Here is a 23122-nt window from a genome sequence, read left to right on the forward strand (position 1 = left end):
GTTATCCCACCACCTGATTAATAAGAAAAAATAAACTGCAGTGATAAGGACGTCATCTGCTAGTTACAGAAATGTCATTGACATCATCGGTAGTCTGAGATACAAGAGACAGTTAACAACATTTAGTAGCTGTGACTTGTTAATGACACGTGTCTCCTCTTCCTCCCTCCTCCTCCTTCTTGTGGAAAACCTTCCCATCCTTCTGCTTCTTCCATCTCAGCGTGCTGTGCTCTGGGATCCTCCCAGCTGCCTTCATCTGGGAACAGTCACACTGTCATGGTTACACCACATTATGGGGTGTATTGTAGAACACTGAACTAGTCTTGGATCAGTATGTGTGTTTCACCAACCTGTCACTGTCAGCTACATCTGTAAAGGGTATTCTTACTGCAATAACAATCCTTACATCGTAGGGTGTAACTGCTGGTTGTCTGTAATGACTGAGACTTTGACTACACATCATGTACAGTCAGAGGACTGCCTTCCCTCACACAGAGAGACACTCACTCTCTGCAAGATGGAGTCCAACATGGCAGGATCCTCTAAGTCCGAAGGTGAATTAGGAACCAGTTCCACTCTCACCATTAACTTCTTAGTGATGCTTCCTGGGGTAAGAATGAGGAGGTTACAACACAGTTGGACATTACAGTACATTATGCAGTATCACTTAAATACAGTGACATGTAATGCAGGATTGACAAGATTTCTTCTACACGAGTTACAGCTCCTTTATGACACTATTCATGACTATTAACACAATTCATTCAGTTAAAAAAATATATATTAGGTAGTTCACCACTAAATAATCTAGATTACGATTTGTAGTTGTTTAATGATAAGTAGAGGGCATACTGTCACTCTGCCAAGTCCCCCACCATGTATCACTGCTCTTTAATAGAGGACATACAGGAAACCCTTGTTAGTATAGGCCTGCTCATCACCTAGAATACACCACTGACACGTTCAAACCACACTGGCAGCTGCCAAGTCTCACTCACCATTGTGGCAAACAAACCAAGCCAAATGAGAACACGGGCAGTCATACCACTTCCATGAATAATAACTGTGTGGCCTTGTACAGTCATAGCCATTATCTGGTTTGCCACTCCCCCAGTATCTGAAGGAGGAGGTAGACTGGTCTGACCACTTCCAGTCGTCTTTGAACAGACCGATCCAGACGATGGCAGATGATTTCTCTCCCAGAACAAGTTGCTGTATCTCGATGTTTTCAGCCTGGTTCCTGATGCTGGCCAGGTCTGTGTAATTCTGTCTGCAGTAGATCTGAGCGTCTCTCCAAGTTCTTGGATCTAGAACCAGGATGTACTTTGGCTTGCCAGGATCATTACCTAGGAGTATCCATGACTTAGATTAATACATTTTATATTTCAATAATTTAAAACACAATTGTTTCCTATAAAAGGAAATCACCAATCATTTATTTTAAAAACGACTTATTAATCAAATTAGGTTTAAGCCATTCGTGTTTTTAATATTTCCTCTATAAGGCAATGGCAAGCAAACGTTCATCTATAACTGAAAGATGTGTTGTTATGAATAGAAAAACTCACCACTATTAAAACAAACAAAAGAGTAAGCATTTGTACATGCATAGTCTCTCCATACTCCTGCTTCATTGCTGACCAGTGCAGCGCAGGGCTGGCCTGTGATTGGCTCTGGCTGGGCCCAGTTCCTGTACTCCGTCTCTCCTTCTCTGTAGAACTGACTGCCTGAAAGAGACCACTTCCAGCTGCTGACACTCCTGACTCTAGTCAGTCCTGTCCAAACATAACCAGTGACGAGACCTGTCTGGTTCAGCATGTGCTGCAGGTTCTCCATGCTGTCTACAGTCGCCAGGTCAACAAAGTGCTCTCTACAGTAGCTCTGGGCAGCAGGCCAACTCAGAGAAGTTGTGACCAGATGAAACTGATGGAGTGCACAAGCAGAGAGCACCCAGAACTCTGCAAACACATAATCATCTCATTACTGAGTTTGTCCTGAGCTGGAGAGGCTGGAAGGTTGTAGGAAGTGTGTTGACTAGACTGATGACTTGAAAGACTCTTACCAAGGAGCAGGGCAACAGATGAGACTCTGCACTGCATGGCTCTGATCTACACACACACACATAGATACACACACACACACACATAACTCCTTACAGCAGCGGAGTGGGTTTGAATCCATTTGCTGCATGTTACCCCTCTCTCCCTACATGCCCTGTCTCTCTACGCCATCACTTTAACCCTTGTGGTATCTTCGGGTCATTCTGACCCATCAGTCATTGTGACCCACCGTCGTATTGCGACAACTTTACCGCATACAAAAACAAAGTGAAGCATTTTCTTTTAACTGTTGGGCTGTCTCAGACCCCCCATATTGCGAAGGTTAAAAGAAAATTATTTTTAATTGTTTTTGTATTGGGTAAAATTTGGTAAACACAACGATGGTTCGTTATGAAGCTTTGGGTCATGTGACCCGAAGGCAGCACAAGGATTAAAAAGAAATGAAGGCAGATAAGCCCCTCAAATGTCCACATCTTTGGCAGTCATGTCCAATACTGTTTAACTGAACTGATCAAAGTATAGGATTTAAGATATAAGTATTAAGTGATTAATACAATTCTGGACCCACACCTAAATCTTCTGTGTTCTGTAAATGATACATGTAGGTGTTCTACTATGATAAAGGAGCAGGTATGTGAGGAATGCACAGGTGATAATAGTGGAAGGTAAATGCACCTTGCCTGAGGAGAGAGCGGGACGGAGTGTTGTGTTCACAGCAGACTGAGACGGGTGACTTTCACTCAGGTTGTTTTTGTTTCGCTCAATATATTTCCTGAAGAACCATGCAAAACATGTTGTCATGTCCATGACCTCAACATACCAGGAGACACCATTCTTTTTTTCAAGGTCATTCATCTATATATTTTCTTACAGGGACAGTTTCTCTTGTTCCTCCTTTCCCTCCATCCATCTCTCTCTACTCTCCCTCCATCTCTCTCTACTCTCCCTCCATCTCTCTCTACTCTCCCTCCATCTCTCTCTCTCTTCTCTCCCTACCCCCTCTCTCTCCTTTCTCTCTCTCCCTCTCCCTCTCTTCTCTCCCTCCACTTGTCCATCCATCTCTCCTGTCAGCAGTGATGTCAGTGAGGATTCCAGACTCATTATCCTGGCTGGCAGGTTTGATCCCCCCAAACCTCCAACTAAGCTGCTGTCCCCCTTGTCCATCTAGTCACACACACACACACACCAGCTAAGGCCTTTAGTCCACCCTGTCCAGCTAGTAACACCCCCACTCATCCCCTGGTCCCTGTGCCTTGCTGTATATAACCTCCTGCCTGTGTCTTGTACAGAGAATCTCCTCCTCATCAACGTCTCAACTGGCATCCTTCACTTCCAGCAGGTAAGAACATTCTCCTCTTTTGTTTGTATGGAATGTGTTTAGGTATGTTATATTATATATATTATACAGTATATGTAGCTGAAAGTTTATAAGAATAAATAATATTATGTCCTCCAGTATTGTTTTAGGTTTACATTTGACATAACATAAGAGTTTTCGTTTGGCTTGTTAATATATTTAAAGGAAAGTAAATATCACAACAGTTTTCTAAGTTAACTTAATTAACTAACTAGAATTACACTGCTATTTCAGAGGTTGTCCACGTTTATCATCATAAGAAATTCCAGGAAGTTATCTCAGTTGGACTAAATAAATAAATACTAAGGCAGAATAGTTGCAAAGTTAATAGCCCCAGACCAATGTCAACTGTAGAGGGCATAAATGACTTGCTTGGTCCTAGTAGGATATTAATACTAATACAAATCTGTCAAGTGTTTCTCTAAATGAGCAGGTTTGTTGACCCCCACATGCTCCCCCTCTGAGGTCAGGCCTAACTCTGACTCTAGAGGAGCAGCACAGGACACAGGCTCTGCTGGATCAGTCCTTCACCTGCCAGGGTCACGCCCTCAGACACCCTGGGCAGCACTCCAGCTGGGGGCTGGGGGGTAACATTCAGTTGGGATCCATGGATCTCAGTCTTCATAGTTGGAGATTTAGTGTGTGTGTGGGGGGGGGGGGCAACTGATAATAATAATATCACTGGTAATAAATCATCTGAGTGACTGCCTGTGTGATTCTGAACTGGATTTCACACAGCTGTCTTGGACAATTCCTTGTTAATCACTGGATAAGGTTGTGTATGAAATAGGAAATAACTTTTATGATCAAGTTCTAGTCCCAAAAGGACTAATCAGGCAATCCTGATTAGATTTCTGATTAGAATTCTTGTCTTGTTTGGCCACCTTAAAGTTCAAGTGGCAGAGTTGAGATTATTTAAGGGTAAACATAATTGATTTGGCTGGTGGTAAATGGTTCTAGATCCATCCCTCTTTCTCTCTGCTAAATTAAATTAAGGGGGATGAATTCCATAGCAGATGCCAGACAGACTCTTATCCTGGGTAACCAGATACTACTCTTCTATTCATAGTTCATTATCTACAAAAGTCCTCAGCCTCTCATCTCAGAGCCAGGGTGTTGATTAGTGTAGGTTCCTGCCCCTGTCCTCTATCATCACCACCCTGGTCACCTGTACCTATGACCCCGGTATCTCCATGGTAAAGCATTCTCAGCAGATTGAGAGGTTGCAGCTTCGGAAAAAACGATCTGCTGATAGCAATAATGTAAATATGGTTACATTCTGAGGTCATATTTGATCTCTATCGGTCTGTCGCAGGACCCTTCATCACAGGAGAGTGCTAAACCTCTAAACAACCCACACTTCATTTGCAACATCCTTTTCATGGTTGACGTTTGTTGACGAGTGCACACAATAGGAAGTGAACGATGCAAAGCAGACATACAAGACGTATGCAGTCTTTCATCAGGTGTTGAATTTCAAAACCTGTCTCTTACTATCTCTCTCCCTCCATCCACCTCCCCTTCATTTCACCCCCCTTCCCTCCTTTCATCCATCTCTCCTTCTCTCCTCTCCCTCCATCTCTCCCTCTCTCCTCTCCCTCCATCTCTCCCTCTCTCCTCTCCCTCCATCTCTCCCTCTCTCCTCTCCCTCCATCTCTCCCTCTCTCCTCTCCCTCCATCTCTCCCTCTCTCCTCTCCCTCCATCTCTCCCCCCTCCTCCCCCCTCCTCCAGTGGGACCATGTCAGACAGAGAGGAAGAGCATGAGTGAGTATTCATCTCAGACTGTGATACTCAAGCAACAGAAAACTAATTTATTCTGCAACACTTTACATTGGGTTTACATTTACCACTATGAAACTACAACACAGTATTTTTTACAGGAGTGGCTAGCTACCTAGAGCTCGCTGTTGTTTGTAAACTTCTCTGTTAACAACACATTGAAAGATATAACCTAGATGTGTGCATGTGAATTTAAAACTGTAGGAGTGGTGGCAGTTTACAAAATGTGTGGTGATTTTCAAATCACCAGCTACCACGCTTTACATAGTTACATGGGAATGTTTCCACATGTACAACAGTTTAGGCTAATGCTAAACTAATTCAAGTGTCTTGTATACATTTTCTCTTTATTCTTCTCTCAAGGGACCGGCATCCGGATGGTATGGGTATATATACTTTTCTTATGTATGTGTGAAAAATAAACACTACATGGAGGCTAGATTTTTGTCTTTCTCTGCACCTTCTTTCCCTGCTTTCCTCTGCAGATGAGGAGGAGGAAGGAGAAACAGGTGAGGTTCTCTCTTTCTCTCGCATGTTAAATCCATCAACCTCTCACCCTACAAATTGTTTAAACAGTGTAAAACAAACTCACATTCCATCTCCCGTTTAAGGGTAGATGTGGTAAGTGTGGCAAGGACGACTTGTTTTCTGACCTTTAATTTTTTTTTCTCTGGCTGATAATCAGAAGAGGAGGAACGACCCAAATACAAGTATGTTCCTGGAGGATGCAAATAACTATGTACATTGGGGTACATTGGGGATGGGTGCAGCTCAGTGAGAGAAAGTTTGATTGGAGATCAAGAGGTGGCTCTCTGAGGTTAAAACATGTTATCATATTTCCATACAGGCCCATGGTGTCTCTGAGGTTAAAACATGTTAGAATCAGAATTTGGTTTTATTCGCCATGTAGGTTTATACAAACACGGAATTTACTGTGGCCAGAAGGTGCAAACAATAAACATATACGGATCTTCAATCAAAAGTAGAGAAGTACAGTAGTCTAACTAATCCTAAGAACTAACAGTCTAAAAAATAAAAAATAAAATTAAATATATACAAAAATCATGTTTATGTTATCCTATTTCCATACAGACCCATGGTGTCCCAGCTTGCTGCTCCCAAGATACCTGAAGGAGATCGGGTGGACTTTGATGTGAGTTTATCTGTAGGTTTGAACCCTTGCTTGCAGTCACACTTCAGGATATCACCAGCTACTGCGGTGGTCCTGTGGAGATAACACAGTGGTCCTGTGTGGACTGTTCTGGCAGGACATCCACAGGAAGAGGATGGAGAAGGACCAGCTGGAACTGCAGACGTTGATCGACGTCCATTTTGATCAGAGGAAGAAGGAGGAAGAGGAGCTAATCAGCCTGAAGGACAGGATTGTAATTTATAATTTTTTTATATATTTTTGTTATCATCCCTCCATTTCTCCATCTGTCTTTCTCTGTCTCTCTCCTCTATCTCACTCTTCTCTCTCTTTCTCTCTCCCCTCACTCTCTCTCACACACACAAATAATCTTGCTGTTTATCAGTGGCTATGCCAGGAACTATGACACTAGGAAAGCATTGGGAGAGGAGATATGTGGAGATCAGCGTGTGATTATGGTTCCCTGATTGGGGATAAACAGACGTGGGCCGACAGGGAGGTGTTCCAAGTGTCTGATGACTATTTCAGGAGAACCGGCGGGCGGAGAGAGCGGAGCAACAGCGCGTCCGTGCTGAGAGAGAGAGGAGCAGACACACGAGGATCGCGGTAACTGGACTCATCACCAGATACCATCCAACCCTACTATAAACACTCACACTATAGATAACAGGACTCATCGCCAGATACCATCTAATCCTACTATAAACACTCACACTATAGATAACAGGACTCATCGCCAGATACCATCTAACCCTACTATAAACACTCACACTATAGATAACTGGACTCAACACCAGATACCATCTCACTCACTGAAAATGTCCTCACCACAGAGACAACTTAAGTTTGTCACGGAGTTTAAAAATGGATGTGTACAGCCCGGCGGTAGAACTTTTGACTAACAGATCAAGAGGTTGCAGGTTCAAATGCGACGTGGCTGTTGATGTAAGCATGAATGTGTTGCGTTGCAACTGGACTGAGGAGGAGGAGGTGAGGGGACGTGGGCTGATCTGATTGGCCCCCGGCGCTTCTCACTGATCTGATTGGCCCCCGGTGCTTCTCAGGAGGAACGTCAGAGGAAGGAGGACGAGGAGGCCAAGAAGAGAGCCGAGGACGAGGCCAAGAAGAAGAAGGTTCTGTCCAACATGGGGGCTCACTTCGGGGGCTTCCTGGCCAAGGTCAGAATCCTGATCCAGGCCAAAAGTTTCACAGTCCTGTTGTCGATGTTCAGATCTGTTGTAGGCCTCTGCTGGTCAAGTCCTGTGGTAGGCTGTGTGTGTTTACTGAAGATACCCTCTTTATTAGGGTTTATCCACTAACAACTGTGTGTGTGTCTGTGTTTCTGAAGGCGGAACAGAGGAGGGGGAAGAGACAGACTGGGAGGGAGATCAAGAAGAAGACCCTGGCTGAGAGACACAGACCCCTGGCCATCGCCAACCTGAGGGAGGACGGGCTGAGGTGAGGCGGCAGCAACCTGTTCCCCCTTCCTGCATCTCCTCAGAAGGTGAAGCCCCCTGACAGGGGTCTGACTGACACCCATCCATCCAGATCCTCCCTCCCTCCCCTGGTCCATGGTGCAGACGTTCTGAGGACTCAGCAGTGTTGTGTCTCAGGGAGAGGGCAGTGTTGTGTGTCTCAGGGAGAGGGCAGTGTTGTGTGTCTCAGGGAGAGGGTTCAGCAGTGTTGTGTGTCTCAGGGAGAGGGCTCAGCAGTGTTGTGTGTCTCAGGGAGAGGGCTCAGCAGTGTTGTGTGTCTCAGGGAGAGGGCTCAGCAGTGTTGTGTGTCTCAGGGAGAGGGCTCAGCAGTGTTGTGTGTCTCAGGGAGAGGGCTCAGCAGTGTTGTGTGTCTCAGGGAGAGGGCTCAGCAGTGTTGTGTGTCTCAGGGAGAGGGCTCAGCAGTTGTGGGAGTGGCTCTACCAGCTGGAGTCGGACAAGTTTGAACTGACAGAGAAGATGAAGAGACAGAAATACGAGGTGAGTCTGAGGATGTTGTTTTATCATAGATAACTGTTTGAGGTTGTTGTCATAGGTGAGGTTGTTTGTTTTATAGATAACTGTGTCTGAGATTGTCATTTCATCCCTGCAGATCAACGTGCTGCTGAACAGAATCCAACACGCTCAGAAATTGTGAGTAGACTCCCCCAGGTCACATGATGCTTAGGGAAATGCTAATGAAACTGCCTTTGCACCATAGACTGTAAAAATAATGGACGTTATAACAGCTTTGACAAGTGAAGCCATCTCGATCGCCCCTGGTGTTTGGCTGCAGTATAGGTCATAAGTCCCGATTTTTCTGATCAGTTTGGTTTTAATTGGTTATTTGACGATATAATAAGGGGTTAGTGTGTGCTAGCGATTGAGTCAACATTTAACACCGTCCGTAGCTACAGCGATGTAGGATCACGTCGGCCATCTTGTCTGGTGTCTCAGTTGTGTGGGTGCTCCGCGCTCGGCTCGCTGGGTGGAATATGACTGTTTCCATCCTTCCCCAGCCTTCTTCATCCTCTCTCTCTGTACAGCAAAAAGGGTCATGGGAAGGGTAAGGTAGGCGGCCGCTGGAAGTGAGAGCAGAGCCCTGGAGGATCACAGACGGGCGATCGCCCTGTTCCTAACACCACCGCTCTCCAAGCTGTTTATAACACAACGCGGCTCGACGCAGATCCAGTTACTGTGTTCATTAAAACGTGCTGTGTGTCGTGACTAAAATACTGTTGTTTTTGTGGTCATTGCAACCCTAGGTGATGGGTAAAGCTCAGGCGTTTGACTGCAGACCAAGAGGTTGCAGGTTCAACCTCCGCTTGTACGGCGCTTACGACTGAAAAAGTGTCTGCTAAGTGAATACATTATTATTAGGCCTGAACCCTAGTGGCCTGGAGGGTGAACTGCAGTTGTACCTGGTTTTGCAAGTTCAGAATATCTTTATCATGACCCAAAGTAGGACCTTTACACAAAACGGTGTAGGTGAGAATGTAAAAGTGTTCACATACTAAACTCGAAACAACATTATAAAACAAGGTACATATTTAAAAAGCAGGTTTAATGAATATATTCCCACCCTGCTAAAAGTAAATTAATGTTCAAACTGCTCACAGCCTTAGCATGAACTACGGCCGATCTCTCACTAAATATCAGTGTCTACCAGGATGTTGCGCTGTTACTCTTCCTGTCGTGCGAAAGTGGCAAACACATCAGACTCCTCCCCCTGGGCGGGGACAAACCCAGCCTGTACACCAATGGCAGCGACCATTTCAGCAAACCCCTCCTCCTGCTCCTTGGTGAGGTCCAATAGAAACCTGGAATGATGAAGATGGGATTGGCTGACACACAACAGCAGGCTAGAGGAACACGCAAAGCTAGGTATGATAGAATGTCGGACACGTGATTAGGATGTTTTACAGGGACAGACAGGTACATTCCTGTTTAGTTCTTTGTCTAAGCGTGAAAACATCTAATACCTCTAAACAAACTCACTTGGCCAACTCCACAACCAGGACGGATTTTGGTGCTGCAATCTTCTTTAGCTCTGGACCCAAATTGTGCACCATGCTTGAAGAAAGGAGGGAGAGAGTAAGACTAGAGGAGGAGGAGAGAGTAAGACTGGAGGAGGAGGAGGAGAGAGTAAGACTGGAGGAGGAGGAGAGAGTAAGACTGGAGGAGGAGAGAGTAAGACTGGAGGAGGAGGAGGAGAGAGTAAGACTGGAGGAGGAGGAGAGAGTAAGACTGGAGGAGGAGGAGGAGAGAGTAAGACTGGAGGAGGAGGAGAGAGTAAGACTGGAGGAGGAGGAGGAGGAGGAGGAGGAGAGAGTAAGACTGGAGGAGGAGGAGGAGAGAGTAAGACTGGAGGAGGAGGAGAGAGTAAGACTGGAGGAGGAGAGAGTAAGACTGGAGGAGGAGGAGAGAGTAAGACTGGAGGAGGAGGAGGAGAGAGTAAGACTGGAGGAGGAGGAGGAGAGTACCCAGCAACACCACAGGAAGCACAACTTGGACACACAGCGACACGTGTAGAGAGGCATGCAGGCAGGCTACCTTGCAGAGCAGTAGATGGTGTTGAAGAGCTGGGCGTAGCTGTGTTTGTCTGGCAGCTTGGAGAGAGAGTCCAGAGGTAGGAAGCTGACAGAGACCCGGTCCAGCTGCAGCGGCTCTGAGACGCCCACACACCCAGTCAACACATTACTAATAGCATCTTATTAGGACTATTATCTCAACTATTACTATTGGAAAAAGGTCAAAGAAATTTAATCAGAAAAAGTATAGTGATTGTGATATATTGTGAAATATAATCGCAATGGATACTATTACTCGTTAGTATATTCGCAGTATACCGTAGACGTCTGATCTGTGAGTCGTCTCAGTTTGATACGACGTCTCTGAAGTCACAGCCGGCTCAGGTCCGGACTGAGGAGCCAGAGGAGAGCGCCCTCTAGTGGCCAGAGACTGCAACAGCGACTGCACGTTCGCATAGGACACATCCTGAGCTGTCTGTGAGGGGGGGAGGGGAGAGAGGGAGAGAGAGAGAGAGAGAGAGAGAGAGAGAGAGAGAGAGAGAGAGAGAGAGCGCGGGAGAGAGCGGGAGAGAGAGAACGGGAGCGTGGGAGAGAGAACGGGAGAGAGAGAGAGAGAGAGAGAGAGAGAGAGAGAGAGAGAGAGAGAGAGAGAGAGGGAGAGAGGGAGAGAGAGAGAGAGGGAGAGAGGGAGAGGGAGAGAGGGAGAGAGGGAGAGAGAGTCATCATGCAAAATGTGGGTTATGAGTTGAAGCCGTGACCCTAACCCAGAGGTGAAAGGTCGTGTGTGGGGTAATCCTGAGGGGGAGTGTGCTACCTTGACGTGGTTCCCATTCTGCTTCTGCAGCAGCTTGTCATCGTCACTCTCGATGCCGAAGCAGAGGTAGGGGCTGGAGACGATGTCTCCCCAGTATCCCCGCACCGGCACCTTCTCTCCTCCCTGACACACACACACACACATTATTGTCAAAATTCAAATAATATTAAATATAATCATAACAATTATAATACAAATGAATGTCATATATATACATTTTTTTTATAAACCTACTTTAGAGAAAACTCTAGTGGAGAGCAGGCTCTGATTGGTCGTTTGGTAGACACCTTCCCTCATCTCGAAAGCCACGCCTCTTTCCCTCCATCGGGCGTAGTGATGGTTGTTAATGACCCCACACTGAGGAGGGGGAGGAAGGAGGGGGAGGGAGGAGGGGGAGGGAGGGAGGGAGGAGGGGGAGGGAGGGAGGGAGGGAGGGAGGAGGGGGAGGGAGGGAGGGAGGAGGGGGAGGGAGGGAGGGAGGGAGGAGGAGGGGGAGGGAGGGAGGGAGGGAGGGAGGGAGGGAGGGAGGGAGGGAGGGGGGGGAGGGAAAGTGACTCCACAGTGACTCCACAGTGACTCTACAGTGACTCCACAGTGACTCCACAGTGACTCCACAGTGACTCCACAGTGACTCTCAGACTGCGTACCCCTTTCTGGTGCAGCTTCATGGTGAGGTCCCAGTCGAAGCAGCCCCTCCGGGAGTCGTAGCGGACCCCCAGGTGCTGCCGGACCCGGCCGTCCCAGGCCCGGGACATGGGCGAGGGGTCACGGGGGTCACAAGAGTCGTGGGGGTCACGGGGGGAGGGCGAGGCAGGCTTGGTCCACTGATTGAAGATCCAGAGCAGCTCGTCGATCTCCTTGAACTGCAGCGTGTGAGAAACTAGTTAGCTGACACGTCGACGATACATTCACTATGTAAGGTGTGTTTGCATGTGAGGTGTTCAGACAGGAGTTACTTTAAGATGTGAGGTGTTCAGACAGGAGTTACTTTAAGATGTGAGGGTGTTGAGACAGGAGTTACTTTAAGATGTGAGGGTGTTGAGACAGGAGTTACTTTAAGATGTGAGGGTGTTGAGACAGGAGTTACTTTAAGATGTGAGGGTGTTGAGACAGGAGTTACTTTAAGATGTGAGGTGTTCAGACAGGAGTTACTTTAAGATGTGAGGTGTTCAGACAGGAGTTACTTTAAGATGTGAGGTGTTCAGACAGGAGTTACTTTAAGATATGAGGGTGTTGAGACAGGAGTTACTTTAAGATGTGAGGGTGTTGAGACAGGAGTTACTTTAAGATGTGAGGGTGTTGAGACAGGAGTTACTTTAAGATGTGAGGGTGTTGAGACAGGAGTTACTTTAAGATGTGAGGTGTTCAGACAGGAGTTACTTTAAGATGTGAGGTGTTCAGACAGGAGTTACTTTAAGATGTGAGGGTGTTGAGACAGGAGTTACTTTAAGATGTGAGGTGTTCAGACAGGAGTTACTTTAAGATGTGAGGTGTTCAGACAGGAGTTACTTTAAGATGTGAGGTGTTCAGACAGGAGTTACTTTAAGATGTGAGGTGTTCAGACAGGAGTTACTTTAAGATGTGAGGTGTTCAGACAGGAGTTACTTTAAGATGTGAGGTGTTCAGACAGGAGTTACTTTAAGATGTGAGGTGTTCAGACAGGAGTTACTTTAAGATGTGAGGGTGTTGAGACAGGAGTTACTTTAAGATGTGAGGGTGTTGAGACAGGAGTTACTTTAAGATGTGAGGGTGTTGAGACAGGAGTTACTTTAAGATGTGAGGGTGTTGAGACAGGAGTTACTTTAAGATGTGAGGGTGTTGAGACAGGAGTTACTTTAAGATGTGAGGTGTTCAGACAGGAGTTACTTTAAGATGTGAGGTGTTCAGACAGGAGTTACTGTAAGATGTGAGGTGTTCAGACAGGAGTTACTGTAAGATGTGAGGTGTTCAGACAGGAGTTACTGTAAGATGTGAGGTGTTCAGACAGGAGTTACTTTAAGATGTGAGGTGTTCAGACAGGAGTTACTTTAAGATGTGAGGTGTTCAGACAGGAGTTACTGTAAGATGTGAGGTGTTCAGACAGGAGTTACTTTAAGATGTGAGGTGTTCAGACAGGAGTGCGGATCTTCTTGTCTGTTGCTGACAGAGAGGCTAAGTTGCGCCGCCAGGTGTCTCAGTGTGACGTCCGTCTGGCTGCGGACCTCGCTGTTCCCGAACAGCTCCAGAAACACCTCCGTCTTCTCTGGACAGCACCAGCACACAGGTAGGTCAACAGGTAGGTCAACAGCAGACATATAGAAGTGTATATATTCACAATCAAAAACGGTTTAAAACAACGATACATACACAGGAACAGCATGTAGAAGGTAAACAGAGACTGACCGTGGAAGCCCATGCTCTCTGGGGGGACCAGGCACACGGCTAGCAGGAGCAGCTGGCGAGCCACCACCCCTACGCTGCTCTCCAGCACCCAGATCTACCACGCACACACACAGACACACACACACACACAGTTCATACAATACACCGTGGTCACAGGATCCAATCAAATTTGAATATCTCTTTGGATCCAGTCATATACTTCCTCCACTCTAAGTCTACAGTACCTGCAACATGTTGTATATAAACATATAAACACCCGACAGGCGTCCATGACTGTGACTGCCGGGGATGAGGGGGATGCGGGGGATGCGGGGGATGCGGGGGATGCGGGGGATGCGGGGGATGAGGGGGATGAAGGTGTCGAGTGTGGGCTTGTGACTCACATGGAGGGAATCAGTATCTTTCAGTCCTGCTACGGTCTTCATTATGTGCCGTGGGTCTGCACTGCCTATCAGCAACATCCTCACCTCCCCCTCCTGTCTCACTGGACCTGGGGGGGGGGGGGGGGGGGTAGAAGATAGAGAGTGATAGTAGGACAAGTTGCATGGGTATGGAAGCAAATCAGTGACATCATGTTTTGAATTTTAAAAGGCATTGAATACTTAATATTTCAACGCCAACGAATGTGTTGGTTTTGAATTCACCTCTTTAAAATTGAAATATGAATTTATATAAAAAGATATTTATAAAAATCCGATCTAAATAATAAAGTAATATGCTCTGAACAGAACCTCAAAGTCCCCTAAGTCACGTGAGGCTCACCTGATGAAAGCAGGTCTCGCGCAGGGCTGAAGCCCCACCAGGTGACACAGCCCGCGCCCTCCAAAGCTCGTGCACGATTCATTCTGAGGATGACGTCCGTTTGATACGTTAGCTAGGTAAGATAGCCAATATTATAGTTCGCACACTGTAAATGTTTCACTCAAATGTATCTGTGTTTGAGGTGCACTGCATATCTTGACTAACATTTTAAGATAGTATACTTGTATGAGACGTAGCTTAGCTAATGTATAATGTAACTATGTACAGTACTTAGCTAGATCTATATACAATACTAGTAGCTAGCGGTCATAAACCGTAGGTATGGCTTACCTACTAAACTGGTCAATATCCCAGCCAAGTTTAACTGCACAAATCTAAAACCAGATACAGATACATGTTATCTTAGTTTAAGTTTAATACTACAACATGAAAGGCGAAACTCACCTGCCTTGCTGATGCGAATGTATAGCCAGATGTTTACATGTGTTCCAGCTACTAAGCTGGTCAGAAAGGTTTGTGTCATGTTGCTAAGCAACACTTCCTCAAAGATGAGGAGGAGGAGCCATGGGGCGGGGGCGGGGTTCGTCCAGAACAGCTTTGTCTAAACTGCGCATGCGTTCTCCAGAACCGCTCTCTGTCTCCAAGCCAAAGGCAGATGAGTCTCAACGTATCCGCAGCTCTGTGCAAAACGTCGGAAGCGTAACGGAGCACCACCCGGCAATTTCATCAGGCAGGTTGTCTTCGCCCTGCACCCCATGCACCCAGTTTTTAACAACGAGACCGACGACAGGAACATTCGTTGCACAATTAGGTGATGTTAGGTACGGTTCTGTTTTTTTAACTGGAACTGTGTCGAAATCCCAAGAAGATGCTCACCGATATGATCGTTGAAGAAGAATTCGAGATCAAGGACGAAGAGCCGTGGTACGACAAACAGGACCTCGAACACGGTAAAAAAAAAGATATATGTAATTGACGTTTACTTTGAACGGGAAACGGTGCCAACGCTGCAGTGCTCATCAACCACCCCACGTTCTCATAGAGGTGTGCTTTATGTTTGCGGCGCGGAGAAGTGATTGAGGCAGGTGTCGTAGCCCCTTCACAGTCCGACAGATTCTTAATTATGTATCTGAAGGTTAGGCCAATCTGGAGTCAGTGGAGGCCTAGTTCAACTTGAAGCGGTTGTAAAGCTATTACGGAAGGGAACCTCGATGATGTAGACCTGAGGAAAAATCAGTCCTTTGTTCCTCCTTGTAAAATGATGTACTGTTAAATGATTGTTTTAATGTTGGCGTGTGTATTCGGTTTTATTTATTGGAAAGCCTATCACCCATTGCAAACGACATAGTCATATACGTTTTTAGTTTTGTGTAATTTATTTTGCAAGTGAGAACCATTGCACAACGTCCTCCGTTTTGCACTTCACTCTGGTGTAATGGATGACGGTACTTAACATGATTGCTCTTTCAACTACAGTGGAGATGGTTGAGGAGGGATTTTAGTAGGACTGTATTTTTAAGGTTGGCTTACTTCATGTGTGCTGATGAGTGTAAGCTACTGACATAACCAGTCTGGCTATGGTGGTAGTCCTGGATCCTCCTTAATCCACACACCCTCCTTCTGGACAGCAGCCAGACCACATGCAGCCCTTGGTACCTGTACTGTACTCACACACTTCTGCCTCAGTCTGGGGTGTGTGTGTGTGTGTGTGTGAGAGAGTGTGTACTCACACTCCTCTGCCTCAGCCTATAGTGTATGCGGCCTGGAGCACAGTTTGACACCTGTGTTAGATTGATACCTGTTAAAGAAATCCAGGTACATTTGGTCCACCTGACCATCCAGAGTTCCAACCTCTCAGTGAAAAGATAGATGACCGGAGGAAAGAGAATTTGTTAGCGCAGTGAACTCACTCCATGGACCGCTGATGAGGTCATGTAGGGGTCATATAGAGGTGATGTGGGGGCCATATAGAGGTCATGTAGGGGTCATATAGAGGTGATGTGGGGGCCATATAGAGGTGATGTGGGGGTCATATAGAGGTGATGTGGGGGCCATATAGAGGTGATGTGGGGGCCATATAGAGGTGATGTGGGGGCCATATAGAGGTGATGTGGGGGCCATATAGAGGTGATGTGGGGGCCATATAGAGGTGATGTGGGGGTCATATAGAGGTGATGTGGGGGCCATATAGAGGTGATGTGGGGGTCATATAGAGGTGATGTGGGGGCCATATAGAGGTGATGTGGGGGCCATATACGTGATGAGGAGGTGACACTCCTGCCTTCCTCTCCAGACCTGCACCTGGCAGCAGAGCTGGGGAAGACCCTGCTGGACCGGAACAGAGAGCTGGAGCAGGCTCTGCAGCAGATGTACTCCACCAACCAGGAGCAGCTGCAGGAGATAGAGGTACGAGAAGTGTGTGTGTAGTGGGTGTACTGAGCGTGTGTGTGGGCAACTGTTTTTTTCTGAAAGCAGTTTACCAGCAAGTCGCTCTACTTTGCACCCTTTCATCTCCAAAGAGACAAACTATGCAGATGGATAATATAATTTCATAATTTCCTCAAACTGAAATGAGAAAGGGGGATTGTTTACCAGGTCCCATGGCAAGTCTGTCAGCCAGTGGTCTATGGCTTATCATTACAACAACACAGTTTTCAAACAATGGTTCACCAATTGAAACCTTTTCTCTCTAAACAACACTGCAGTTTCCATATACTTTAACTTTATCTTCCCTGTTTGAGGGGGGGTGGGGAGATAAAGAGAATCTTTTAGGTCATGTCAGTTGCTCTATTTTTGTCTAGAAAGGTCTTTGACCAAAACACACAAGATAATTGATTTGTTGTTGTGGCGGCGATCGAGGTAGAGAGAGTACCCTTAGAACGTTTGGGACGTTCTAACCGACCCCTCTGGACTCCGGAACTTTCTCATAGCTTCCCAGGTGACTCTGTGAGAACAGCAGTAGCTACACAGCCAGTTCAAACAAGTTCTGTTTCCCTTCCAAGGATTCTGAAGATTCACTTTCCCTGAGGAGGGCTAGATCTGGTTGGTGTGCAACACTAAATCCTTTACCAAACTTCCTCGGAAACTGCCGACTAACAGAATTTCCGTATTTTACCGTGCTGTCTACATCATGGTCTGTCAGCGTTCTAAACATTTTGGCAGTCAGGATCAATACCGTGACTATTGATAAGTGTTGCGTCTAATGAATTCATGCCGTACCAGCTTGGCATTATGTAAGAGTACTTTGAGCTATAAGGATCAGTTTTACACTGCAGGGAGATGGTACAAGTTTGCTGTCTTGTTGTCTGTGACTGTGTGCCAGCCTAATAATCCAAAGGTTTACAGCGTTGTGGCTGATAAGATAAAATGATCAAATGTCCCCGAAGAGAGAGGGAGAGAGAGGGAGAGAGAAGAAGAGGGTATTTTGATGAATCATCAACATGGAAGCACCTTGACTCTGTGATTCTCTCGTCTGCAATCTCGAGGCGTGATGATGATGATGATGAAGGACCTGACCTTCAGACTGTTGGTGCCTCTGCATTCCTCAGGAGTCAGCCCTCCTGTCAGCCCTCCTGTCAGCCCTCCTCGGCGTAGAACAGGTTGTGTTCAGACCAGCAGCTTTCCCTAATGGGATGTGCGCCTGTCGGGAGCTCGTTCTGACACGAGTCAGATCTGCATCCTGCCAGGACTGCATGACTGGAAACGTGTTCATACTGGAGTGTCGTACTTTAATCAATCCCCAGATGCAAAATTGCGTTGTTGTTGTGGAAATAAAAAGGAACCAGTATGACATTACTCTGTAGTGCTCTTTTAGCAGACCATGATCTAAAGCCCAAAGTATTGGCAGCAACATACATTTTGTGTTTGCAAAGCTTGCTGGGCATTGGCATAAAAGGACTAGTAACATAATTTCAGTGTCCTATCATCAGCACAGGGCAAAGTGTGAACTAGTTCTAGCCAGGTTAAATCACTATCATTCTGATTGGATTTTAAGAGCAGGTGACTATTTGCATATATTGAAAATGTTCGGCACAAAAAAGCTTTAAAAAATATGAAATGTGCCTTATTGTGATTCCAGTATTCTATAGAAACATGTGAAAACATTTTCCTCAAATACTGAACCAGCAAACTTTGCAAAACACAACTTATGGCCACAACTGTACAGGGGGGGGGGGTTTGAACCCTGTTGACCTAGTCAGATACTACAAACCTGTACCCACCCCTCTGGTGCTGGTGTCAGTATAGTCCCACCCCCTAACCCTCTTTACCCCCCCCCCCCCCCCCCCAGTACCTGACAAAGCAGGTGGACTTGCAGAGGCATGTGAACGACCAGCATGCCAAGGTGTACGAGCAGCTGGACCAGGCAGCCAGGGAGCTGGAGCAGAGCAACACCAGGCTGGGCCTGGAGAACAGAGCGGCCCACATCAAGACCCAGGGGTGAGGCCTCACTGTCCTCTCTGGGGCTGCCTCTCTGGGGCTGCCTCTGGGGCTGCCTCTCTGGGGCTGCCTCTCTGGGGCTGCCTCTCTGGGGCTGCCTCTCTGGTGCTTTGATAGACTTAACTAGTTTTACTCTCTGTATATATACTTTAATGTTACTCTCAACTAGTCTTACTAACACTAGTCTTGCTCTCCATGGCATTACCTAAACACTTTGGCATACTGTAAGTCTGTATGCCAAAGTGTGTCAACTGTCACAGAGGTCATAGGTCGAGGCCTCTGAAGAGACGTTTCTATACTCGATGGAGCAAGAGCTTCTGAGTGTGATCTGGTGGGTGATTATGCTGCTTCCGTCCCTCCAGACTGGCTGACACCGTAGAGAGTCTGCAGGCCCAGCTGGAGGAGATACAACACCAGGCCGAGGCGCTGAAGACCGCCCCTGCCCACGCCGCTGGGAGACCCCGCTCAGAGCCGGGGCGGCCCCACAGCGCCCAGAGCCTGTCCTGCCTCACAGAGCTGCAGCTCAAACACAGGTCTGTCCCCCGTCATCACGCCAACACGGTCTATCACAGACAGTTAGAAGCTGTCATATCCTATAACTGCTCTTCATGTAGACATGTAGTCATTTAGCAGACGCTCTTATCCAGAGCGACTTACAGTAAGTACAGGGACATTCCCCCTGAGGCAAGTAGGGTGAGGTGCCTTGCCCAAGGACACAACGTCATTTTTTGCATGGCCGGGAATCGAACCAGTGACCTTCTGATTACTAGCCCGATTCTCTAACCGCTCAGCCACCTGACTCTTCACTTCCTGCAACCTGAACACCATCCCACCCTGCCCCCTAATCCTCTGGTACGATGTAAACAGTCACTTAATCTTGTTTTCTACAGGGTGGCATGGTTGCTAAGAGCTCTGAAAAGTTCAATACTGTGGTTCGTGATAATGATGCCTTTCAGAGATCAGTAGTTTTCAGGGATTATTTTCGTTTACTTGACATAAACTAGGCTGTCATTCGTTGTTGAAGTGCCACTTGTAATGACAGGAAATACTATACTAGGTATTCTCTTATGGTGGAAATACATTTCTGGAGTGTGGCCATGTTTACAATGGAAAAACTCAACAAACTAGTTTTACTCTCCATAGATGCAACTAGTTTCCCTCTCTATGGCTCCACCTGAACTCTGACATAAATCCTGCTTCCCTCGTCTTCTAGAAGATCAGCAGCTCAGCTCTGAGCTGTACTCTGCAGATCTGTCAGGCTGTGGTCTGTTTACTTGTGGTCAGTTTACCTGTGGTCAGTTTACCTGTGGTGTCACTGTCCTGACGGACTGACCTGAGACTGTGTGTCTGATCCAGCTCTCTCCCTCCTCCCTCCACCTCTCCTCCTCCCCCACTACCCCTCTGAGATTGTGTGAGCCTAGACTCGGTAATCTCCTTAAGGCTTTGGCTGCCCTCATGTAATCCACCTCACAGAAGTCACTGATAAACCCACCACGGAATGGCCAGCCAAACCACCCCCTTGACCTCACCTCACCCTGTGTCATGGTTGTGACTCCAAGTCCACAGTCCACAGGACACGTCCCCTGGTCTCTCTGTCTAGTAGATTATTATTCTGTCTGATACAATATGTCGATCATTTGTGCTGGCTGATGACTCTTGAATCACTGCCATGAAAACTGGAGTTTGCTTTGAGGGTTTAGGTTGGTTATAGGTCTGTGGAAATCTGTGAAGCACTCTGTGACAATGGCGATAAAAATAAAATAAAATGTTGATTTAATTTGAAGCTGGACAGTCCGCTGGTACAGAGGAACGACTTCCTGTCTTACTTCCTGTTCCTGACCCTCCACAGATACTCGGACAGCTACGACACAGACGACCTCTCGGATGACCTCTGCTTGCCCTCTGACCTCTCCTGGCGCGAGGAGGAGCAGGCGTCGCTACGGCGATCTCTCCGCTCGCTTCAGACCCAGCTGGCCAATGAGCGCGCCAGGAGGGAAGAGGCGGAGCGAGAGGCGGACCTGCTGGCCAATGAGAACGCTTCTCTGGAACAGAGGCTTGGGAAGATGGAGGGATGCCAGGTTAGTGAGGAGCTAATGTTAACCCACGCTTGATGAATGAATTATTGAATTCATTCACAAATGAATGATTCAATGGATGAATGATGTTAATGTATGATTGAATTAACCATTTAATGAATGAAGGATTGATTTGACTATCCTCTCCCCTGCTCCCTCCTTTTTCAGGCCAGACTAGTTGAGTGAAATATAATCCATGTTTGATTATATGAATAATGTAATGATCGATCGATTAATTCCCCTCCCTCCTTCCCCAGGCCAGACTAGCCGAGCTGGAGTGTGAGGCGGAGGAGCTACGTCAGCTGTGGAGAGCCGACTACACGTCCAAAGCCGGGTCAAAGGTCACCCTGACCCTGATGCCTGACGTTGTTTTCTTCCCCCCGGAGGAGGAGACGGGGATGGAGGAGAAGGAGGGCGGGAGCGAGGGAGAGCTGCTGGAGGTGAAAGGTCGAGGAGCGCTGAAACGCTGCAACAGCGAGAAGATCCTAAGGGGGGGCTCCCAGGGGCCGGGCGGGGTCACAGGTCAGGGGGACCACGAGCGTTCCTGCGTGCGTCGCTCCGAGGTGGTGACTCGGCGAGGAATCTCTCTCCTCAACGAGGTGGACGCCCAGTACAGCGCGCTGCAGGTGAAGTACGACGAGCTGCTGCGACGCTGCCACCAGGGGGAGCCAGACCATACCGCCCAGACCCCCAGCAGAGCCCTCCTGCCCTGCCCGGCCACCTTCTCCCTCGGCCAGGCTGAGGGGGAGGAGATGGAGGGGCTGGACGAGGACTTCCACCAGCCAGAGTACAAGGCCCTTTTCAAGGAGATTTTCACCTGCATCCAGAAAACCAAAGAGGACCTGAGTGAGAACAGGCAGAAGCCTTGGTAGTCGGAGTAGTTTCGTTTCGCACTTTGAACTGGACACGTCAACACGACTTTGAGCTGCTGAGCTAGGCGACGTTATCAGACAGCAGAAGTGGGAATATTTGGCTGACGTTGATTCGATCCGGCACTTTCTCAGAACGTCTCTTCAGCTGGAAAAGTACCTTGTGAATCGAGAAAGGTCAAAGTGATTTTGTCAAAAGCTTTTTGTTGGTTGATTTTTTTTTTGTAAAGATACCTGATTCTCTCTGGGTTCTGTTTAATATATACTTGATTATAATTCTTTTGGGGCTTGTAGCACAGGAATAACACCAGTTGTCTTGTTGAGGTGGTTGAAGTTAGCACGTAAACACAGATGCCTAAAACCTATTCTGCAAACCATTTGTCCCCCTCAATAAGCCCTGACTCTGCAAATACGATCCTCAGGAAATTAATATAAGTGCTGAACAGTGCTCCACTCACCTCCTGAGAGAATCTGAGAGACAGATTGATCGAAATGTGAAGCGTTTGTCTTTTTTGGTGCCTAGAAATGAATGTTTCGTGCTTATGGTGATTGCTTAGCATGAGAAGGCTTAACCTCTTCAGTTGGGGGTGTGTGAGCAGTAATCAGAACATCCTCAACACCAGCGACAAACCTATTGGAAGTAAACCTGCTGTTTCTGGTGCTCTTATGGACTATTAATACGCAATGTCTTTTACATCAGGAATTTAACACAACTTCGATAATTGTACATTAATAAAAAAAGAATTGAACAAGTTGGTAGAGGTTAATGACTTGAGTAATTTCGGAGTAAACTTGTAGTTAGACAAAATGCACTGAGGTATACCAAATATCATTCAGTAGGGTGCTATGATTTAAATGTGATATACTTGTATGATAAAAGAGGCTGTTGACTTGATAAGAGACATGATGAACTGATGTTTGACTGTTCTCACTGTTCTTCTGTCTCCCTGGTTGAACTGTAAAATCACGTCTTGTTGATTAATGATGCACTTTAGACCTGCACAGGGATTTATGTTTGTTTCTTCCACGTAACGCAGCCCAGTCACATGTGTCATGTGGTTCTCATCCACTGTACACCCTGATAATGTGAAAATCACTGTAATCTGTGTGAAACTAAACTGATGAATGGCAGCAATCTGGGTGATATTGTTCTCTTCTGCTAAACCTGTAGTTATCTCAGAAATGTCTGTCAAGCATTACTCGCTTGTTAGACTGGGTGAATCGTTTATTACAAGTCAAAAAAAAAAAGAAAACAGTCTGTGTTTGTACACTTTTGTCAAGTTGAGGAACCTCAGTCATGTAATTTAATATACTGGCTACATTTACTGTATCTGAATGCAAAATAAAATGTATTCCTTCAGGGAGAGGAGCGTCTGTTGTGTTTGTCATGTGCATGGCTGGAAATCATGTCATGTGATGGTTAACTACGTTGA

General features: G+C 46.7%; 4 protein-coding genes and 1 long non-coding RNA gene across 8 annotated transcripts; 3 read left to right on the plus strand and 2 right to left on the minus strand.

The window, feature by feature from the left end:
• Positions 1-139: 139 nt before the first annotated feature.
• On the minus strand, positions 140-2139 carry LOC134031696 (C-type mannose receptor 2-like). The gene is made up of 6 exons (XM_062475399.1): positions 2063-2139; positions 1569-1958; positions 1080-1346; positions 915-941; positions 508-605; positions 140-256 (listed from the first exon to the last, which is right to left on the minus strand). Exons 1-6 carry the CDS (start codon positions 2097-2099, stop codon positions 140-142), a joined length of 936 nt encoding a protein of 311 aa, XP_062331383.1. The 5' UTR covers positions 2100-2139.
• Positions 2140-3061: 922 nt separating this feature from the next.
• Positions 3062-5183, plus strand: LOC134030894 (uncharacterized). The gene is made up of 3 exons (XR_009931764.1): positions 3062-3176; positions 3350-3399; positions 5150-5183. It is a non-coding gene; the product is annotated as an uncharacterized LOC134030894 (long non-coding RNA).
• A 696-nt stretch (positions 5184-5879) lies between these two features.
• LOC134030874 (troponin T, slow skeletal muscle-like) lies at positions 5880-9035 on the plus strand. Of its 3 annotated transcripts, none has more exons than XM_062474266.1 (9): positions 5880-5907; positions 6290-6362; positions 6466-6582; positions 6876-6953; positions 7412-7525; positions 7696-7805; positions 8230-8320; positions 8433-8473; positions 8866-9035. In XM_062474266.1, the coding sequence occupies exons 2-9, from the start codon at positions 6294-6296 to the stop codon at positions 8909-8911; spliced, it is 666 nt and encodes a 221-aa protein (XP_062330250.1). In that variant the 5' UTR covers positions 5880-5907; positions 6290-6293; the 3' UTR covers positions 8912-9035. The 3 variants fall into 3 exon arrangements, with proteins under 3 accessions (XP_062330250.1, XP_062330249.1, XP_062330251.1); XM_062474265.1 differs by having other exon boundaries at positions 6290-6350; positions 8839-9035; XM_062474267.1 differs by having other exon boundaries at positions 6290-6350.
• A 432-nt stretch (positions 9036-9467) lies between these two features.
• Positions 9468-14890, minus strand: LOC134030852 (dynein axonemal assembly factor 3-like). 2 transcript variants are annotated; one of them, XM_062474232.1, is made up of 12 exons: positions 14753-14890; positions 14309-14391; positions 13930-14036; positions 13547-13640; positions 13255-13406; positions 11812-12027; positions 11399-11521; positions 11165-11287; positions 10669-10825; positions 10373-10487; positions 9818-9892; positions 9468-9639 (listed from the first exon to the last, which is right to left on the minus strand). In XM_062474232.1, exons 2-12 carry the CDS (start codon positions 14388-14390, stop codon positions 9501-9503), a joined length of 1383 nt encoding a protein of 460 aa, XP_062330216.1. In that variant the 5' UTR covers position 14391; positions 14753-14890; the 3' UTR covers positions 9468-9500. The 2 variants fall into 2 exon arrangements, with proteins under 2 accessions (XP_062330216.1, XP_062330217.1); XM_062474233.1 differs by having other exon boundaries at positions 14309-14420; positions 14753-14826.
• A 55-nt stretch (positions 14891-14945) lies between these two features.
• Positions 14946-23049, plus strand: LOC134030854 (cerebellar degeneration-related protein 2-like). The gene is made up of 6 exons (XM_062474234.1): positions 14946-15258; positions 16602-16714; positions 18597-18745; positions 19108-19278; positions 20595-20823; positions 21078-23049. Exons 1-6 carry the CDS (start codon positions 15177-15179, stop codon positions 21690-21692), a joined length of 1359 nt encoding a protein of 452 aa, XP_062330218.1. The 5' UTR covers positions 14946-15176; the 3' UTR covers positions 21693-23049.
• The last annotated feature ends 73 nt before the right edge of the window (positions 23050-23122 follow it).

The sequence above is a fragment of the Osmerus eperlanus genome, chromosome 12 (assembly GCF_963692335.1).
Source record: "Osmerus eperlanus chromosome 12, fOsmEpe2.1, whole genome shotgun sequence".
Taxonomy (NCBI): Eukaryota; Metazoa; Chordata; class Actinopteri; order Osmeriformes; family Osmeridae; genus Osmerus; species Osmerus eperlanus.

What these genes read in the sequence shown, in the direction of transcription:
- LOC134031696 (XM_062475399.1), bottom strand. Translation starts at nt 2,099, where the DNA reads ATGCAGTGCAGAGTCTCATCTGTTGCCCTGCTCCTTG. An exon ending in ATCTGTTGCCCTGCTCCTTG is followed by an intron (nt 1,959 to 2,062) that starts GTAAGAGTCTTT and finishes ATGTGTTTGCAG; the next exon opens with AGTTCTGGGTGCTCTCTGCT. An exon ending in TGGACTCCATCTTGCAGAGA is followed by an intron (nt 257 to 507) that starts GTGAGTGTCTCT and finishes GACTGTTCCCAG; the next exon opens with ATGAAGGCAGCTGGGAGGAT.
- LOC134030874 (XM_062474265.1), top strand. Translation starts at nt 6,294, where the DNA reads ATGGTGTCCCAGCTTGCTGCTCCCAAGATACCTGAAGGAGATCGGGTG. An exon ending in CTGAGGGAGGACGGGCTGAG is followed by an intron (nt 7,806 to 8,229) that starts GTGAGGCGGCAG and finishes TGTGTGTCTCAG; the next exon opens with GGAGAGGGCTCAGCAGTTGT. An exon ending in ATCCAACACGCTCAGAAATT is followed by an intron (nt 8,474 to 8,838) that starts GTGAGTAGACTC and finishes ATCCTTCCCCAG; the next exon opens with CCTTCTTCATCCTCTCTCTC.
- LOC134030852 (XM_062474232.1), bottom strand. Translation starts at nt 14,390, where the DNA reads ATGAATCGTGCACGAGCTTTGGAGGGCGCGGGCTGTGTCACCTGGTGG. An exon ending in TGAAGCTGCACCAGAAAGGG is followed by an intron (nt 11,522 to 11,811) that starts GTACGCAGTCTG and finishes CCCCCTCCTCAG; the next exon opens with TGTGGGGTCATTAACAACCA. An exon ending in ACCATCTACTGCTCTGCAAG is followed by an intron (nt 9,893 to 10,372) that starts GTAGCCTGCCTG and finishes CCTTTCTTCAAG; the next exon opens with CATGGTGCACAATTTGGGTC.
- LOC134030854 (XM_062474234.1), top strand. Translation starts at nt 15,177, where the DNA reads ATGCTCACCGATATGATCGTTGAAGAAGAATTCGAGATCAAGGACGAA. An exon ending in GAGCTGCAGCTCAAACACAG is followed by an intron (nt 19,279 to 20,594) that starts GTCTGTCCCCCG and finishes GACCCTCCACAG; the next exon opens with ATACTCGGACAGCTACGACA. An exon ending in GGAAGATGGAGGGATGCCAG is followed by an intron (nt 20,824 to 21,077) that starts GTTAGTGAGGAG and finishes CTCCTTCCCCAG; the next exon opens with GCCAGACTAGCCGAGCTGGA.